The sequence below is a fragment of the Somniosus microcephalus genome, unplaced genomic scaffold, assembly GCF_052327205.1.
Source record: "Somniosus microcephalus isolate GS21.2 unplaced genomic scaffold, FLI_Smic_1.0 unresolved_chr7, whole genome shotgun sequence".
Classification (NCBI taxonomy): Eukaryota; Metazoa; Chordata; class Chondrichthyes; order Squaliformes; family Somniosidae; genus Somniosus; species Somniosus microcephalus.
This window is the reverse complement of record NW_028225185.1, coordinates 19345009-19364386: the sequence shown is the minus strand read 5'-3', so window position 1 is coordinate 19364386 and position 19378 is coordinate 19345009. Positions and strand designations below refer to the sequence as shown.

The 19378-nt window shown below is 54.1% G+C and overlaps 1 protein-coding gene across 2 annotated transcripts in view; it reads right to left on the bottom strand.

Moving 5' to 3' along the window:
* Window positions 1-12151: 12151 nt before the first annotated feature.
* Window positions 12152-19378, bottom strand: part of gatad2b (GATA zinc finger domain containing 2B) — a 39009-nt gene continuing 31782 nt past the window's right edge. For both annotated transcript variants that reach the window (XM_085978749.1, XM_085978750.1), the window contains exon 9: window positions 12152-18948. In XM_085978749.1, the coding sequence (XP_085834875.1) occupies window positions 18815-18948 (134 nt within the window). In that variant the 3' untranslated portion in view covers window positions 12152-18814. The remainder of the gene's footprint in view (window positions 18949-19378) is intronic.

The following is a 19378-nucleotide window of genomic DNA, read 5'->3' as shown; positions in this document are numbered from 1 at the left end:
AGGCGGGACAAGGGAGATGAACATCGCAGGACTGAGAAAGTAGAGAGAGAGACAAGGAAGGTTGCAAGTACGAGCGGAGGCAACAAATGGACTGGATTCCACAGCCAAGGCGATTAGCACCTCTAGTTCCTTGCTGGGTCACTCATTGCCAGTCAATTAAAGATACCAGGGGTATATATCATGGCCCTGCTAGAAGCAAGCACTATCATTGGGTGCTCCTCGTCTCCCAAGCATTCAGCTGCTCTGACAACACGTTGAAAATCCAAACACAAATCTGAATGATGCATGTTGGATATCCGTGACTCACAGGATAACCCTGAAGCTCAATTCGCACGTCAGTTTCTCATTAACTCCTCACAGGCTGAAGCACTTTTCGACTTTCGAAAGACCGTTTCATCTTTCCTTTTTACTTATTCATCAACAGGAGGGGGGTCAGTGCCCGGGGAACGGAACACGTTGCATTTCAGGCAGCCAGTGTCGAGCAGCCCCCCAGGACAAGGATGGGTTAGATACTGGGGGGAGTGTCGGACTGGGTGCCAATAGGGAATTCACAGCGCCAGGGACCCGGGTTCAAATCCGGCCTCGGGTGACTGTCTGTGTGGAGTTTGCACATTCTCCCCGTGTTCGCGTGGGTTTTCTCCGGGTGCTCCGGTTTCCTCCCACAGTCCAAAGATGTGCGGGTTAGGTTGATTGGCCATGATAAAAATTGGCCCTTAGTGTTAGGGGGGATTAAATGCGTGGGGTTACGGGGATAGGGCTTGGGTGGGATGGTTGTCGGTGTAGGGACCGGGTGCTAGGGTTTGGATGATCAGCCATGATCTCGTTGAATGGCGGAGCAGGCTCGAAAGGGCCGAATGGCCTACTCCTGCTCCGATCTTCTATGTTTAAGAGAAACTTCTTTACCCAGAGAGTGGTGAGAATGTGGAACTCGCTGCCACAGGGAGTGGTTGAAGTGAATAGTGTAGATGCCTTTAAGGAGAAGCTGGATAAACACATGAGGGAGGAAGGAATAGAAGGATATGGTGATGGGATGAGATGAAGAGGGGCGGGAGGAGACTGGTGTGGAGCATAAACACCGGCACGGAGCAGAGGGGCCGAATGGCCTGTTTCTGCGCCGTGCATTCTATGTAAAAGAAACAATCGGAACAATGTAAGTAGGTGGACAGGTGAATCCCACAACCGAGGCTCTCCCATTTAACTCTCAATGTTGTGTTTCCGGTTGAATTTAGTGATAGGCAGAATGAGGGATGCCATTGATTGGAGAATTCACCGCTACTCCCCCTTCTCCCCACCCAAGGTCAGCACCAAGAACACCCGGCTACCGGTGGGGGAGCGGGAAGGCAGACAGAATCCTGAATCCCATTCAATTGATCTTAGCGGTTCAGGAAAAGGCAATTTGTTATTCAAACTTGTGCAGCCCCTTCGGTTTCAGAAGATAGATTTGGGCTTGAAAGCTCAGGGATTGCTATTCCTAGCTGGTAGTCTCGCGTGGCAAAGTGGGATCGGGCGCGGAGGTCAGTGCGCCTGGTTAGAATCACTGACTCCTGCATTTAAATGTTGATGGCTTTGAGCGGTGACAGAGGGAAGCCAGCACACTACACACCCATTCCTGTCACATTACTAAACAATGTTAATCATCTACACCAACATGTGTAGCCTAACAATGGCGAATTAGGGCAACCTTTGAACTTACAAACCAATCAGGTTGGTGGTGGAGATCTGGGGTGGTAATACTACCTGTCCTGGGAGTGTTAGACTGGACAGTGCAGAGGGAGCTTTACTCTGTATCTAACCCGTGCTGTACCTGCCCTGGGAGTGTTAGACTGGACAGTGTAGAGGGAGCTTTACTCTGTATCTAACCCGTGCTGTACCTGCCCTGGGAGTGTTTGATGGGACAGTGTAGAGGGAGCTTTACTCTGTATCTAACCCGTGCTGTACCTGCCCTGAGAGTGTTAGACTGGACAGTGTAGAGGGAGCTTTACTCTGTATCTAACCCGTGCTGTACCTGCCCTGGGATTGTTTGATGGGACAGTGTAGAGGAGCTTTACTCTGTATCTAACCCGTGCTGTACCTGCCCTGGGAGTGTTTGATGGGACAGTGTAGAGGGAGCTTTACTCTGTATCTAACCCGTGCTGTACCTGCCCTGGGAGTGTTTGACGGGACAGTGTAGAGGGAGCTTTACTCTGTATCTAACCCGTGCTGTACCTGCCCTGAGAGTGTTAGACTGGACAGTGTAGAGGGAGCTTTACTCTGTATCTAACCCGTGCTGTACCTGCCCCGGGAGTGTTTGATGGGACAGTGTAGAGGGAGCTTTACTCTGTATCTAACCCGTGCTGTACCTGCCCCGGGAGTGTTTGATGGGACAGTGTAGAGGGAGCTTTACTCTGTATCTAACCAGTGCTGTACCTGCCCTGGGAGTGTTTGATGGGACAGTGTAGAGGGAGCTTTACTCTGTATCTAACCCGTGCTGTACCTGCCCTGGGAGTGTTTGAATGGACAGTGTAGAGGGAGCTTTACTCTGTATCTAACCCGTGCTGTACCTGCCCTGGGAGTGTTTGATGGGACAGTGTAGAGGGAGCTTTACTCTGTATCTAACCCGTGCTGTACATGCCCTGGGAGTGTTTGATGGGACAGTGTAGAGGGAGCTTTACTCTGTATCTAACCCGTGCTGTACCTGCCCTGGGAGTGTTTGATGGGACAGTGTAGAGGGAGCTTTACTCTGTATCTAACCCGTGCTGTACCTGCCCTGGGAGTGTTTGATGGGGACAGTGTAGAGGGAGCTTTACTCTGTATCTAACCCCGTGCTGTACCTGCCCCGGGAGTGTTTGATGGGGACAGTGCAGAGGAAGCTTTACTCTGTATCTAACCCATGCTGTACCTGCCCTGAGAGTGTTAGACTGGACAGTGTAGAGGGAGCTTTACTCTGTATCTAACCCGTGCTGTACCTGCCCTGAGAGTGTTAGACTGGACAGTGTAGAGGGAGCTTTACTCTGTATCTAACCCATGCTGTACCTGCCCTGGGAGTGTTTGATGGGACAGTGTAGAGGGAGCTTTACTCTGTATCTAACCTGTGCTGTACCTGCCCTGGGAGTGTTTGATGGGGACAGTGTAGAGGGAGCTTTACTCTGTATCTAACCCGTGCTGTACCTGCCCTGGGAGTGTTTGATGGGACAGTGTAGAGGGAGCTTTACTCTGTATCTAACCCGTGCTGTACCTGCCCTGGGAGTGTTTGATGGGACAGTGTAGAGGGAGCTTTACTCTGTATCTAACCCGTGCTGTACCTGCCCTGAGAGTGTTAGACTGCACAGTGTAGAGGGAGATTTACTCTGTATCTAACCCGTGCTGTACCTGCCCTGGGAGTGTTTGATGGGACAGTGTAGAGGGAGCTTTACTCTGTATCTAACCCGTGCTGTACCTGCCCTGGGAGTGTTTGATGGGACAGTGTAGAGGGAGCTTTACTCTGTATCTAACCCGTGCTGTACCTGCCCTGGGAGTGTTTGATGGGACACTGTAGAGGGAGCTTTACTCTGTATCTAACCCGTGCTGTATCTGCCCTGGGAGTGTTTGATGGGACAGTGTAGAGGGAGCTTTACTCTGTATCTAACCCGTGCTGTACCTGCCCTGGGAGTGTTTGATGGGACAGTGTAGAGGGAGCTTTACCCTGTATCTAACCCGTGCTGTACCTGCCCTGGGAGTGTTTGATGGGACAGTGTAGAGGGAGCTTTACTCTGTATCTAACCCGTGCTGTACCTGCCCTGGGAGTGTTTGATGGGACAGTGTAGAGGGAGCTTTACCCTGTATCTAACCCGTGCTGTACCTGCCCTGGGTGTGTTTGATGGGACAGTGTAGAGGGAGCTTTACTCTGTATCTAACCCGTGCTGTACCTGCCCTGGGAGTGTTAGACTGGACAGTGTAGAGGGAGATTTACTCTGTATCTAACCCGTGCTGTACCTGCCCTGGGAGTGTCTGATGGGACAGTGGAGAGGGAGCTTTACTCTGTATCTAACCCGTGCTGTACCTGCCCTGGGAGTGTTTGATGGGGACAGTGTAGAGGGAGCTTTACTCTGTATCTAACCTGTACTGTACATGCCCTGGGAGTGTTAGACTGGACAGTGTAGAGGGAGCTTTACTCTGTATCTAACCTATGCTGTACCTGCCCTGGGAGTGTTTGATGGGACAGTGTAGAGGGAGCTTTACTCTGTATCTAACCCGTGCTGTACCTGCCCTGGGAGCGTTTGATGGGACAGTGTAGAGGGAGCTTTACTCTGTATCTAACCCGTGCTGTACCTGCCCTGAGAGTGTTAGACTGGACAGTGTAGAGGGAGATTTGCTCCGTATCTAACCCGTGCTGTACCTGCCCTGGGAGTGTTTGATGGGGCAGTGTAGAGGGAGCTTTACTCTGTATCTAACCCGTGCTGTACCTGCCCTGGGAGTGTTTGATGGGACAGTGTAGAGGGAGCTTTACCCTGTATCTAACCCGTGCTGTACCTGCCCTGGGAGTGTTTGATGGGACAGTGTAGAGGGAGCTTTACTCTGTATCTAACCCGTGCTGTACCTGCCCTGGGAGTGTTTGATGGGACAGTGTAGAGGGAGCTTTACTCTGTATCTAACCCGTGCTGTACATGCCCTGGGAGTGTTTGATGGGACAGTGTAGAGGGAGCTTTACTCTGTATCTAACCCGTGCTGTACCTGCCCTGGGAGTGTTTGATGGGACAGTGTAGAGGGAGCTTTACTCTGTATCTAACCCGTGCTGTACCTGCCCTGGGAGTGTTTGATGGGGACAGTGTAGAGGGAGCTTTACTCTGTATCTAACCCCGTGCTGTACCTGCCCCGGGAGTGTTTGATGGGGACAGTGTAGAGGGAGCTTTACTCTGTATCTAACCCGTGCTGTACCTGCCCTGAGAGTGTCAGACTGGACAGTGTAGAGGGAGCTTTACTCTGTATCTAACCCATGCTGTACCTGCCCTGGGAGTGTTTGATGGGACAGTGTAGAGGGAGCTTTACTCTGTATCTAACCCGTGCTGTACCTGCCCTGGGAGTGTTTGATGGGACAGTGTAGAGGGAGCTTTACTCTGTATCTAACCCGTGCTGTACCTGCCCTGAGAGTGTTAGACTGCACAGTGTAGAGGGAGCTTTACTCTGTATCTAACCCGTGCTGTACCTGCCCTGGGAGTGTTTGATGGGACAGTGTAGAGGGAGCTTTACCCTGTATCTAACCCGTGCTGTACCTGCCCTGGGAGTGTTTGATGGGACAGTGTAGAGGGAGCTTTACTCTGTATCTAACCCGTGCTGTACCTGCCCTGGGAGTGTTTGATGGGACAGTGTAGAGGGAGCTTTACCCTGTATCTAACCCGTGCTGTACCTGCCCTGGGTGTGTTTGATGGGACAGTGTAGAGGGAGCTTTACTCTGTATCTAACCCGTGCTGTACCTGCCCTGGGAGTGTTAGACTGGACAGTGTAGAGGGAGATTTACTCTGTATCTAACCCGTGCTGTACCTGCCCTGGGAGTGTCTGATGGGACAGTGTAGAGGGAGCTTTACTCTGTATCTAACCCGTGCTGTCCCTGCCCTGGGAGTGTTTGATGGGACAGTGTAGAGGGAGCTTTACTCTGTATCTAACCCGTGCTGTACCTGCCCTGGGAGTGTTAGACTGGACAGTGTAGAGGGAGCTTTACTCTGTATCTAACCCGTGCTGGACCTGCCCTGGGAGTGTTAGACTGGACAGTGTAGAGGGAGCTTTACTCTGTATCTAACCCGTGCTGTACCTGCCCTGGGAGTGTTAGACTGGACAGTGTAGAGGGAGCTTTACTCTGTATCTAACCCGTGCTGTACCTGCCCTGGGAGTATTTGATGGGACAGTGTAGAGGGAGCTTTACTCTGTATCTAACCCGTGCTGTACCTGCCCTGGGAGTGTTTGATGGGGACAGTGTAGAGGGAGCTTTACTCTGTATCTAACCTGTACTGTACATGCCCTGGGAGTGTTAGACTGCACAGTGTAGAGGGAGATTTACTCTGTATCTAACCCGTGCTGTACCTGCCCTGGGAGTGTTTGATGGGACAGTGTAGAGGGAGCTTTACTCTGTATCTAACCCGTGCTGTACCTGCCCTGGGAGTGTTTGATGGGACAGTGTAGAGGGAGCTTTACTCTGTATCTAACCCGTGCTGTACCTGCCCTGGGAGTGTTTGATGGGACACTGTAGAGGGAGCTTTACTCTGTATCTAACCCATGCTGTATCTGCCCTGGGAGTGTTTGATGGGACAGTGTAGAGGGAGCTTTACTCTGTATCTAACCCGTGCTGTACCTGCCCTGGGAGTGTTTGACGGGACAGTGTAGAGGGAGCTTTACTCTGTATCTAACCCGTGCTGTACCTGCCCTGAGAGTGTTAGACTGGACAGTGTAGAGGGAGCTTTACTCTGTATCTAACCCGTGCTGTACCTGCCCCGGGAGTGTTTGATGGGACAGTGTAGAGGGAGCTTTACTCTGTATCTAACCCGTGCTGTACCTGCCCCGGGAGTGTTTGATGGGACAGTGTAGAGGGAGCTTTACTCTGTATCTAACCCATGCTGTACCTGCCCTGGGAGTGTTTGATGGGACAGTGTAGAGGGAGCTTTACTCTGTATCTAACCTGTGCTGCACCTGCCCTGGGAGTGTTTGAATGGACAGTGTAGAGGGAGCTTTACTCTGTATCTAACCCGTGCTGTACCTGCCCTGGGAGTGTTTGATGGGACAGTGTAGAGGGAGCTTTACTCTGTATCTAACCCGTGCTGTACATGCCCTGGGAGTGTTTGATGGGACAGTGTAGAGGGAGCTTTACTCTGTATCTAACCCGTGCTGTACCTGCCCTGGGAGTGTTTGATGGGACAGTGTAGAGGGAGCTTTACTCTGTATCTAACCCGTGCTGTACCTGCCCTGGGAGTGTTTGATGGGGACAGTGTAGAGGGAGCTTTACTCTGTATCTAACCCCGTGCTGTACCTGCCCCGGGAGTGTTTGATGGGGACAGTGCAGAGGAAGCTTTACTCTGTATCTAACCCATGCTGTACCTGCCCTGAGAGTGTTAGACTGGACAGTGTAGAGGGAGCTTTACTCTGTATCTAACCCGTGCTGTACCTGCCCTGAGAGTGTTAGACTGGACAGTGTAGAGGGAGCTTTACTCTGTATCTAACCCATGCTGTACCTGCCCTGGGAGTGTTTGATGGGACAGTGTAGAGGGAGCTTTACTCTGTATCTAACCTGTGCTGTACCTGCCCTGGGAGTGTTTGATGGGGACAGTGTAGAGGGAGCTTTACTCTGTATCTAACCCGTGCTGTACCTGCCCTGGGAGTGTTTGATGGGACAGTGTAGAGGGAGCTTTACTCTGTATCTAACCCGTGCTGTACCTGCCCTGGGAGTGTTTGATGGGACAGTGTAGAGGGAGCTTTACTCTGTATCTAACCCGTGCTGTACCTGCCCTGAGAGTGTTAGACTGCACAGTGTAGAGGGAGATTTACTCTGTATCTAACCCGTGCTGTACCTGCCCTGGGAGTGTTTGATGGGACAGTGTAGAGGGAGCTTTACTCTGTATCTAACCCGTGCTGTACCTGCCCTGGGAGTGTTTGATGGGACAGTGTAGAGGGAGCTTTACTCTGTATCTAACCCGTGCTGTACCTGCCCTGGGAGTGTTTGATGGGACACTGTAGAGGGAGCTTTACTCTATCTAACCCGTGCTGTATCTGCCCTGGGAGTGTTTGATGGGACAGTGTAGAGGGAGCTTTACTCTGTATCTAACCCGTGCTGTACCTGCCCTGGGAGTGTTTGATGGGACAGTGTAGAGGGAGCTTTACCCTGTATCTAACCCGTGCTGTACCTGCCCTGGGAGTGTTTGATGGGACAGTGTAGAGGGAGCTTTACTCTGTATCTAACCCGTGCTGTACCTGCCCTGGGAGTGTTTGATGGGACAGTGTAGAGGGAGCTTTACCCTGTATCTAACCCGTGCTGTACCTGCCCTGGGTGTGTTTGATGGGACAGTGTAGAGGGAGCTTTACTCTGTATCTAACCCGTGCTGTACCTGCCCTGGGAGTGTTAGACTGGACAGTGTAGAGGGAGATTTACTCTGTATCTAACCCGTGCTGTACCTGCCCTGGGAGTGTCTGATGGGACAGTGGAGAGGGAGCTTTACTCTGTATCTAACCCGTGCTGTACCTGCCCTGGGAGTGTTTGATGGGGACAGTGTAGAGGGAGCTTTACTCTGTATCTAACCTGTACTGTACATGCCCTGGGAGTGTTAGACTGGACAGTGTAGAGGGAGCTTTACTCTGTATCTAACCTATGCTGTACCTGCCCTGGGAGTGTTTGATGGGACAGTGTAGAGGGAGCTTTACTCTGTATCTAACCCGTGCTGTACCTGCCCTGGGAGCGTTTGATGGGACAGTGTAGAGGGAGCTTTACTCTGTATCTAACCCGTGCTGTACCTGCCCTGAGAGTGTTAGACTGGACAGTGTAGAGGGAGATTTGCTCCGTATCTAACCCGTGCTGTACCTGCCCTGGGAGTGTTTGATGGGGCAGTGTAGAGGGAGCTTTACTCTGTATCTAACCCGTGCTGTACCTGCCCTGGGAGTGTTTGATGGGACAGTGTAGAGGGAGCTTTACCCTGTATCTAACCCGTGCTGTACCTGCCCTGGGAGTGTTTGATGGGACAGTGTAGAGGGAGCTTTACTCTGTATCTAACCCGTGCTGTACCTGCCCTGGGAGTGTTTGATGGGACAGTGTAGAGGGAGCTTTACTCTGTATCTAACCCGTGCTGTACATGCCCTGGGAGTGTTTGATGGGACAGTGTAGAGGGAGCTTTACTCTGTATCTAACCCGTGCTGTACCTGCCCTGGGAGTGTTTGATGGGACAGTGTAGAGGGAGCTTTACTCTGTATCTAACCCGTGCTGTACCTGCCCTGGGAGTGTTTGATGGGGACAGTGTAGAGGGAGCTTTACTCTGTATCTAACCCCGTGCTGTACCTGCCCCGGGAGTGTTTGATGGGGACAGTGTAGAGGGAGCTTTACTCTGTATCTAACCCGTGCTGTACCTGCCCTGAGAGTGTTAGACTGGACAGTGTAGAGGGAGCTTTACTCTGTATCTAACCCATGCTGTACCTGCCCTGGGAGTGTTTGATGGGACAGTGTAGAGGGAGCTTTACTCTGTATCTAACCCGTGCTGTACCTGCCCTGGGAGTGTTTGATGGGACAGTGTAGAGGGAGCTTTACTCTGTATCTAACCCGTGCTGTACCTGCCCTGAGAGTGTTAGACTGCACAGTGTAGAGGGAGCTTTACTCTGTATCTAACCCGTGCTGTACCTGCCCTGGGAGTGTTTGATGGGACAGTGTAGAGGGAGCTTTACCCTGTATCTAACCCGTGCTGTACCTGCCCTGGGAGTGTTTGATGGGACAGTGTAGAGGGAGCTTTACTCTGTATCTAACCCGTGCTGTACCTGCCCTGGGAGTGTTTGATGGGACAGTGTAGAGGGAGCTTTACCCTGTATCTAACCCGTGCTGTACCTGCCCTGGGTGTGTTTGATGGGACAGTGTAGAGGGAGCTTTACTCTGTATCTAACCCGTGCTGTACCTGCCCTGGGAGTGTTAGACTGGACAGTGTAGAGGGAGATTTACTCTGTATCTAACCCGTGCTGTACCTGCCCTGGGAGTGTCTGATGGGACAGTGTAGAGGGAGCTTTACTCTGTATCTAACCCGTGCTGTCCCTGCCCTGGGAGTGTTTGATGGGACAGTGTAGAGGGAGCTTTACTCTGTATCTAACCCGTGCTGTACCTGCCCTGGGAGTGTTAGACTGGACAGTGTAGAGGGAGCTTTACTCTGTATCTAACCCGTGCTGGACCTGCCCTGGGAGTGTTAGACTGGACAGTGTAGAGGGAGCTTTACTCTGTATCTAACCCGTGCTGTACCTGCCCTGGGAGTGTTAGACTGGACAGTGTAGAGGGAGCTTTACTCTGTATCTAACCCGTGCTGTACCTGCCCTGGGAGTATTTGATGGGACAGTGTAGAGGGAGCTTTACTCTGTATCTAACCCGTGCTGTACCTGCCCTGGGAGTGTTTGATGGGGACAGTGTAGAGGGAGCTTTACTCTGTATCTAACCTGTACTGTACATGCCCTGGGAGTGTTAGACTGCACAGTGTAGAGGGAGATTTACTCTGTATCTAACCCGTGCTGTACCTGCCCTGGGAGTGTTTGATGGGACAGTGTAGAGGGAGCTTTACTCTGTATCTAACCCGTGCTGTACCTGCCCTGGGAGTGTTTGATGGGACAGTGTAGAGGGAGCTTTACTCTGTATCTAACCCGTGCTGTACCTGCCCTGGGAGTGTTTGATGGGACACTGTAGAGGGAGCTTTACTCTGTATCTAACCCGTGCTGTATCTGCCCTGGGAGTGTTTGATGGGACAGTGTAGAGGGAGCTTTACTCTGTATCTAACCCGTGCTGTACCTGCCCTGGGAGTGTTTGATGGGACAGTGTAGAGGGAGCTTTACTCTGTATCTAACCCGTGCTGTCCCTGCCCTGGGAGTGTTTGATGGGACAGTGTAGAGGGAGCTTTACTCTGTATCTAACCCGTGCTGTACCTGCCCTGGGAGTGTTAGACTGGACAGTGTAGAGGGAGCTTTACTCTGTATCTAACCCGTGCTGGACCTGCCCTGGGAGTGTTAGACTGGACAGTGTAGAGGGAGCTTTACTCTGTATCTAACCTGTACTGTACATGCCCTGGGAGTGTTAGACTGGACAGTGTAGCGGGAGCTTTACTCTGTATCTAACCCGTGCTGTACCTGCCCTGGGAGCGTTTGATGGGGCAGTGTAGAGGGAGCTTTACTCTGTATCTAACCCGTGCTGTACCTGCCCTGGGAGTGTTAGACTGGACAGTGTAGAGGGAGCTTTACTCTGTATCTAACCCGTGCTGTACCTGCCCTGGGAGTATTTGATGGGACAGTGTAGAGGGAGCTTTACGCTGTATCTAACCCGTGCTGCACCTGCCCTGGGAGTGTTTGATGGGACAGTTTAGAGGGAGCTTCACTCTGTATCTAACCTATGTGTACCTGCCCTGGGAGTGTTTGATGGGACAGTGCCGAGGGAGCTTTACACTGTATCTAACCTGTGCTGTACCTGCCCTGGGAGTATTTGATGGGACAGTGTAGCGGGAGCTTTATTCTGTATCTAACCCGTGCTGTAACTGCCCTGGGAGTGTTTGATGGGACAGTGTAGAGGGTCTTTACTCTGTATCTAACCGGTGCTGTACCTGCCCTGGGAGTATTTGATGGGTCAGTGTAGAGGGAGCTTTACTCTGTATCTAACCCGTGCTATACCTGCCCTGGGAGTGTTTGATGGGACAGTGTAGAGGGAGCTTTACTCTGTATCTAACCCGTGCTATACCTGCCCTGGGAGTGTTTGATGGGGACAGTGTAGAGGGAGCTTTACTCTGTATCTAACCCGTGCTGTACCTGCCCTGGGAGTGTTTGATGGGACAGTGTAGAGGGAGCTTTACTCTGTATCTAACCTGTGCTGTACCTGCCCTGGGAGTGTTTGATGGCACAGTATAGCGGGGGCTTTACTCTGTATCTAACCCGTGCTGTACCTGCCCTGGGAGTGTTTGATGGGACAGTGTAGAGGGAGCTTTACTCTGTATCTAACCCCATGCTGTACCTGCCCTGGGAGTGTTTGATGGGGACAGTGTAGAGGGAGCTTTACTCTGTATCTAACCCGTGCTGTACCTGCCCTGGGAGTGTTTGATGGGACAGTGTAGAGGGAGCTTTACTCTGTATCTAACCCGTGCTGTACCTGCCCTGGGAGTGTTTGATGGGACAGTGTAGAGGGAGCTTTACTCTGTATCTAACCCGTGCTGTACCTGCCCTGGGAGTGTTTGATGGGACAGTGTAGAGGGAGCTTTACTCTGTATCTAACCCGTGCTGTACCTGCCCTGGGAGTGTTTGATGGGACAGTGTCGAGGGAGCTTTACTCTGTATCTAACCCGTGCTGTACCTGCCCTGGGAGTGTTTGATGGGACAGTGTAGAGGGAGCTTTACTCTGTGTCTACTTTTATTGGAAGTCCTTGGGAAAGTTCCCAGCTCTAACATCCTTTACTCAAGGATCTGGAAACGCAGGTAAAAGGAGCAGGAAGTAGCCAAGTCTGGTATAATCACCTGATAAGTTTATTACCACATACACCATCTCACTGAGGAGATTTAACTGGTTCCTTATTAAACACAACCTGAAGTAATAAATATTACAAAGGTTTTTTGAAAAACTTGCTTATTTTTTTTATCCCAGTCATTGGATGACTGATCGCTTGGCAGTTTCTAATTCCCGTCGGTATATAACATGTGTAATACAACGCAGAGTACACAAGGTCAGCACAATACAAAATGATAAACAAGCTCAGCAACCTCAACAAGCTACGGAAATATTTTTTCTTTTTTTTTAAAAAAAAGAAAGAGAAGGGAAAAGAAAAACTGCCTAAATTAAAAAAAAATTTAAAAAATAAAAACAGAGAGCGCGGAGTGGAGGGATTGACCCAGCGTTACTAGAGAGCGAAAGATGTCGGACTGTTAACGTCCGGTTACACTGTAAACACGCAACAAAAACCATTTAGGATCCTCGCTCGCTGCGTCCGGATGGGATGTGGAAAGACTGTACAAGAGTATGGGGCAGCGAGCGGGTTGGGTGCGTTTTACGTCCACATGGCTTCAGTTGCACAAATTATCTTTTGAGTAAGAGATGCAAAGGAGGAGCTTCTTGGGGAAGTTCTCGTCGACTGTTTTGCTGGTGGGGGAGGCCATTCGGCCCCTTTAATAGCTCTGCCCAGGCGTTCCTCACTCTGTGTCCGTGGGTACGCTGTGAGCGTGTACGCCCCCCCCCCTCGATCCAGTTTCCATGCTTCCCGTTGCGGGGGGTGCGGGTCCACCGAATGCGGCCGTGCTGTTGAACTGGTGGGGGCATCACATCCCAGCCGGACATCTTTCCCACCCAACGCGTGCACTAGCCAGCAGGGGCCTGTAGGTGGTGATCAGGAGCTGGGACCACCCACCGGACCCGACATTTTCTCCAGCCGGCGCTGTCCGGGGCGTACAGAACTGCAGCCCAGCTGAGATCAGGCAAAAGACGTCACAGGCTAAAGTTCGGAGTGCCCATTAAAGGACATAAAAGTCCCCGCGCGAGAGGCAGACGCCGGGCTGTTCAAGCCCGCTCTCCCCACCCGCCCCCCCATCTGAATCAGTGATCGCTCACCCACCACCCTCACTCTGTAGAACCACAAGTCCCTTTCCCAACCAACCACCCACCCACCTTGGGTTAATCTCGGGGCGCGCAACTCAGCGAGGCGCTGCTCGGTACATCAATGGGGGGAAAACCCGATCGGGCAACTGGATCTCGAACGGGACAGGCGGCAAATGTTGTCCCTCGACAATCACAGCGCCTCTCGGTTAAAGGGGCACCGGCATCGCTTCACCGGAAGCACGGCAGCCTCTCGCGTGTTTTAGCCCTGACTGACCAATGTCTCGCTGGGGAGCGCCACGCGGCAGTAAAAGGGGGGAGCGCCACGCGGCAGCAAAATAGGGGGAGCGCCACGCTGCAGTAAAAGGGAGCGCCACGCGGCAGTAAAAGGGAGCGCCACGCGGCAGCAAAATAGGGGAGCGCCACGCGGCAGTAAAAGGGGGAAGTGCCACGCGGCAGTAAAAGGGGGAAGCGCCACGCGGCAGTAAAAGGGGGAAGCGCCACGCGGCAGTAAAAGGGGGGAGCGCCACGCGGCAGTAAAAGGCGTCGAAACAAGTACGCGCTCAACACGGGGTAACACAAGGTCACCGCCCCCGCTGTGCCGCCGAGGGAGATCAAGTTCAGTCATCTCCTGGTGCCTCTCCCAGCAGATTGCTCGTCGTAACACAGTCGCTGCGGCTGGGTGAACAAACGCAGCTATGAGACGATCGGCCAGTGGTACTGGCCCCAGGACACCGGGGAGAACTTCGCCCCGCCCTGCCCCCCCCCACCCCTGCTCTCCTTTTCAATAGTTCCGTGGGATCATTAACGTCCACCTGAAAGGGCAGACGGGGCCTCGGTTTAACGTCTCATCCGAAAGACGGCACCTCCGACAGTGCGGCACTCCCTCAGTACTGGCACTGGGAGCATCGGCCGGGATTATGGGCTCGAGTCTCTGGTGGTGGGGACTCGAACCCACGACCTTCTGACTCGGGAGAGAGCGAGCGAGAGTACTGCCCACCAAGCCACGGCCGACGCTGAGTGACTGTGTAATAAACGGTCAGAGGTTCAGCGGCTGACTCTTGTAGAGTAACTAGACTTTGTCAATATACAATAAACCCCACCCACCCACAATCACACACAATGTGGAACAAGCCGGTCGCACGGCTCCAGAAACTAAAACCAGGGAACGTTTCAGAACCGATAACTGGCCCAATACCGCGGGCTCACACTTATTGACTGAACCGGTCAAAGGTCGCAGGGTCAGCGAGGCAGCTTGGCCCAAAATCAACCAGACTGGGCCAAATTGAGAAAGAGGAGGGGGGAGCGGGTGATGCCCCCTTTGCACTCGGGTTCCCCTCAGCTGTGCCATTACTGGGGTGAAGGGGGGGGGGGCGCACAGCCTTGAACTTACCAGCAACCTACAATCACTGTTACCAAGTATTAGCTTACAATCCGACCACAAACTCCACTCGGCCGCAGGGCAGCAGGGACCACAGTGCGCTCAGGGGGCATCGCCGGCCGCAGCGCAGCACCGTGAACCAGGCGACAGTTTTCAATGGGACCGAGATCGGAGGGAGCGAGTGCAGCGGGAAGACAAGCTCACAAATGGGCTCCTGGAGCACGGCGAGCGGAGTGGAACACGCTAGGTGCATTTACACCACTCGATCCATTTCGGGTCAGCGAGGGAAGAGGATGCGAGGGGAGGGGGTGAGAGGGGAGGGAAGAGGAGAGATGGGAGGGGTCACGAGAAGAGCGGAGGGGGAGAGTGGAGGAGGAGGGCGGAAAGGGAGGGCGGAGGAGAGCGGAGGGGGAGGGCGGAGGAGAGCGGAGGGGGAGGGCGGAGGGGGAGGGCGGAGGAGGAGGGCGGAGGAGAGCGGAGGGGGAGGGCGGAGGGCGGAGGAGAGCGGAGGGGGAGGGCGGAGGAGAGCGGAGGGGGAGGGCGGAGGAGAGCGGAGGGGGAGGGCGGAGGAGCGGAGGGGGAGGGCGGAGGAGCGGAGGGGGAGGGCGGAGGAGAGCGGAGGGGGAGGGCGGAGGAGGAGGGCGGAGGAGAGCGGAGGGGGAGGGGGAGGGCGGAGGAGAGCGGAGGGGGAGGGCGGAGGGGGAGGGCGGAGGAGAGCGGAGGGGGAGGGCGGAGGAGAGCGGAGGGGGAGGGCGGAGGAGAGGGGCGGAGGAGGCGGAGGGTAAAGGTGAGGAGAGGGGGAGGGTGGAGGGAAAGAGACATACACTCACCGTACAGCGTCCCCTTCAGTCGCCCCCCCCAATAAAGAATTCTGAATGTTTCATGCTTTGTCATTTGAGTGGCAGGACTGACAATGTGCTTTTTTTTTAAAAAAGGTATGTCCCTGTGGAGAGACTGGAGAAGCTGGGATTCTCCAACTCTGAGCACCACACGGTCTTGGCGAGGGTGCGGAGATTGACCAGAACAGTCCCAGGGAATGAGGGGCTTTGGTTACGTGGAGAGACTGGAGAAGCTGGGATTGTTCTCCTTGGAGCAGAGAAGGTTAAGGGGAGATTTAATCGAGGCGTTCAAAATCATGAGGGGTTTTGATGGAGTAGATCGGAGAAACTGTTTCCAGTGGTGGGAGGGTCGGTAACCAGAGGACACAGATTGAAGATAATCGGCAAAAGAACCAGAGGGGGAGATGAGGAGAATGTTTTTTACGCAGCGAGTTGTTGTGATCTGGAATGCGCTGCCTGAAAGGGCGGTGGAAGCAGATTCAATAGTGACTTTCAAAAGGGAATTGGAGAAATACTTGAAGGGGAAAATTCACAGGGCTGTGGGGAAAGAGCAGGGTGAGTGGGACTAATTGGAGAGCTCTTTCAAAGAGCCGGCACAGGCACGATGGGCCGAATGGCCTCCTTCTGTTCCTATGTTAGACCTGCTCAAGTATTTACGCCAACCAGACTTTTCCGTACCCCAATTAACCTGGAACGGTGCAGACAGGGGCGAGCGGGGGGAAAAGGTTTTTTTTTTTTTTTTTTTATAAATACAAACAACATGAACGTTTTCACCTCTCCCTCTTTTTAACTGGCTGAAGGATGGGGGGGGGGGGGTCAGAAAACCCACTCGGCAATTTACAAAGCAATTTACAAAGTGCAACATTGCTGTCCAAACCACAGCATCAGTCCCACATTGGGGGGGGGGGGGGGGGGAATGAGCTGATCCCACACTGTGGGCCTCGCCACCTCGTTTCCCCCATAGCGCACTCTCCCCACAACGGGCACTGCCCACCCCGAACCACACGGCCCGCACTAATCCTTCTGCTACCCCTCTCTCTCCTGCCGCCCCCTCCGGCCTCCCACCGCTCAACTCTCGCAAGCAAACTGCCGGTCAACCTGGTCCGTCACCCACTGCTGCGCGCGGGGGATCCACAGGGCAGTTACAGCCCCCCCACCCCCTCGGCCAAACCCACTCCGAACGGGAACCGTGCCCGGACTTTCCAGGGTTGAAAGGGTAAAAGGTTAACCGCTCTGGGCATGACCTTCACTCAAACTCCAAGCAGTACGTCACTCCTGGGCGCTCCTTTCAATCTCAAACTGCTCGGCGTCATGGGAAAACGTCAGAAAAGTTTACATGGCTGGGTGAGAAAGAGTGGGGGCTGTGGGGGAAAGAGGACTGGGTCTAATTGGAGAGCTCTTTCAAAGAGCCGGCACAGGCACGATGGGCCGAACGGCCTCCGTCTGCGCTGCAAGAGTCTACGACTGTGAGTCACACCCACGGACGCAATAAATAGGAAGAATAATCCCTTCGCCAAAAGGTAGGCCGCAGTTTCAAGTAACTCCCACTCTCCTCTCTGCTGCATCTCGGGTTCCTCCATCTCCGAGCTCCCCTCCCCCCCCCCCACCCCAAGAGGAGCTGATTCTCGCTGTCGCCCCCTCACCACCCCCCCCAGCTCCATCTTTTCCCGCGCACATGCCTCCCGGGGACGTTCGGTGATCGGGGAAGTCAGGCTCCCGGCCCCTCTCTGCCCCAGGGTCTGATTCTAACCCCCCCACCACCCCCAGCCCTTCAGGATGAGAGCAGCTATTTCAGCACAGAGAGGGGATGGAATCTGTACATTCCTGGGTTTTAAACTGGCGATGGAGCTCACTGGAACTGCAGTCCCTGGAATACCTTCTCCTCAAGCGATTCAAACAATCCGTCCCCATCTTCTATTTCTCTCCGCCCTTCTCCTGACAGAACATGTCACACCCCCTCATCACTATTCCCCTTAGGGTGAGGATTGGCCTGTACCCCTCAACAATAAAATGAGCAAACACACGTTTGTTCTGAAGCTGTGCTATAATTACTGGAGCGCCATCTTAAATAATGGAGCGGTGCTCGCGAGCAACGTGTTATCCTGACGACCAATGGAAGGTCAGAGAGAACCCATCTCTTCGCAAGGCGGTCGTGGTCTCCCTGGGAGACCGTCGCAATCGATCGGGCTAACGGGAAATCCAGGTGACGAGGCTCTGGAGCCACAGGATGTGAGGAGTGTCCTAGCTTCCGGCAAGCAGAGGTGGCCCCTGGGCCCCTTGAAGAAGGTTTGAACACCTTCAGGAGCCCCACGCTCACAACCGCAGTCTAGTCCCCAGCGAGGCCCAACCGCCCCCCCAACCCTGCCCTTCCCTCTCCAACAAGGCTCACTAGACACCCCTGCCCCGGGTCTGGGAGTCCACCTAAAGCCAACGACGCCCTTGGGTCCTACCAAAGAGGCCGCCTCGGACGCTGGCGCTCAGCTCCATCTTAAGCTTGCCGCTGCTCGACATCCTACGAAGCACCTTTCTCACCGTCAATGCCCCGGGACAGGAGGGGGGAAGAGTGCGGGGGGTGGAGCGGCGGGGAGGTATCACTCGTGCGCCACTTAGGACAGTGGGGAAATGGGACAATCAACCAGAACATTGGCCACCGTTGTCGACTGATCTACAGGAACAGCACTTTATATCTGTGTATGTACAAAAGGAAAGATACTGCGACAAGAGTAGAACGTGCTCGAGCATAGCGGAGCAGCTCAACGCATGCGCAGTGGCGGGCGTAACGCCTTTGGCTACCACCAGATGTCACTCAAAACAACCGCGCCGGCGGCCCCTCGGTGCGGCGCATGTTTTCTATTAACACTATAAAACCCCAAGTCTCCAGGGGTGACCGGCGTCAAAAAAAAGGGGATGAAAACTCCCAACGCTACCCGCTCCCCCCCCCCCCCACACGGTCCGTCGTGCGGCGGGCGAGTGGGACGGCCGCCTCGCCTCCTACCAACCGGGAAAAGGGGGGAGGGGAGGGGGGCAAAGGCGCTTTCGAGGGCCAGGGTTAAGATCTCCTCGCCGCCCCTCGAGCTCGCCAGCGCTACCAACGGGCCGGTTAGCCGGGGGCTACCAAGTGCCGAACCGGTATCCTTGGGGTGGGGAAAAACACACACACACACACATTTCTGAAGTCTGACCCCTTGCTCTGCAGCCTCGTGCGAGCGGAAAAGGGTCGGGAGAGGCCGTCCCACAATGAAGTTAGCAATAGACACAAAGTACAATAATATCGGGGATGGGGGGGTGGGGGGTTAGCTCCCCCAAGCGTTGGGTGAGTACTAGGCACCAGTACAGGCACGGCATGCGGTGGGCAGCTCTTCACTTCGGCGCGCTGACAGACTGCGAGATGGGCCTGGGCGGGATCATGTCCAGCAGGTACTCGCGCTGACGGTCCGCCAGAGTCGACCCCTTCTGGCCTCCGACCCCGGCGTTCAGATACGACATGTTGACCCCTGCGGAGCAAAAAAAAAACGAGCGTTTGAGAACCAAAACCGAGTTGGAAAGTTGAAGGGGGGGGGGTTGGGAAGTTGGGTTTTGGGGGGTTGGGAAACCAATGCCCAGTGCCACCTCGTGGTGGGGTGCCCGTTGGCATCCAGTGTACCCCACATTTCCTCCTCCCCAAGGTGCCAGCCTCTGCTGGCGTCCAGGTCCACAGGGGCCGGGCAGCCCGCCGCTACGCTCACCCAATGCCCAGCGCGACCGTAGACCATGAGACGCTGGCTACTCGCCTGGGAGGGGCTTCCCAGAACAGCCTGACCCTGTCGTCGCCCATCAGGGTTCAGTGGACAGGGGGGAACTCTGGCTGACCTCTCCCCTCCCTCGGTAAAGTTTAAAGTCAACAGTAGTGCCCGGGTTATATGAGCTAGCTCAATGTGGACCGAC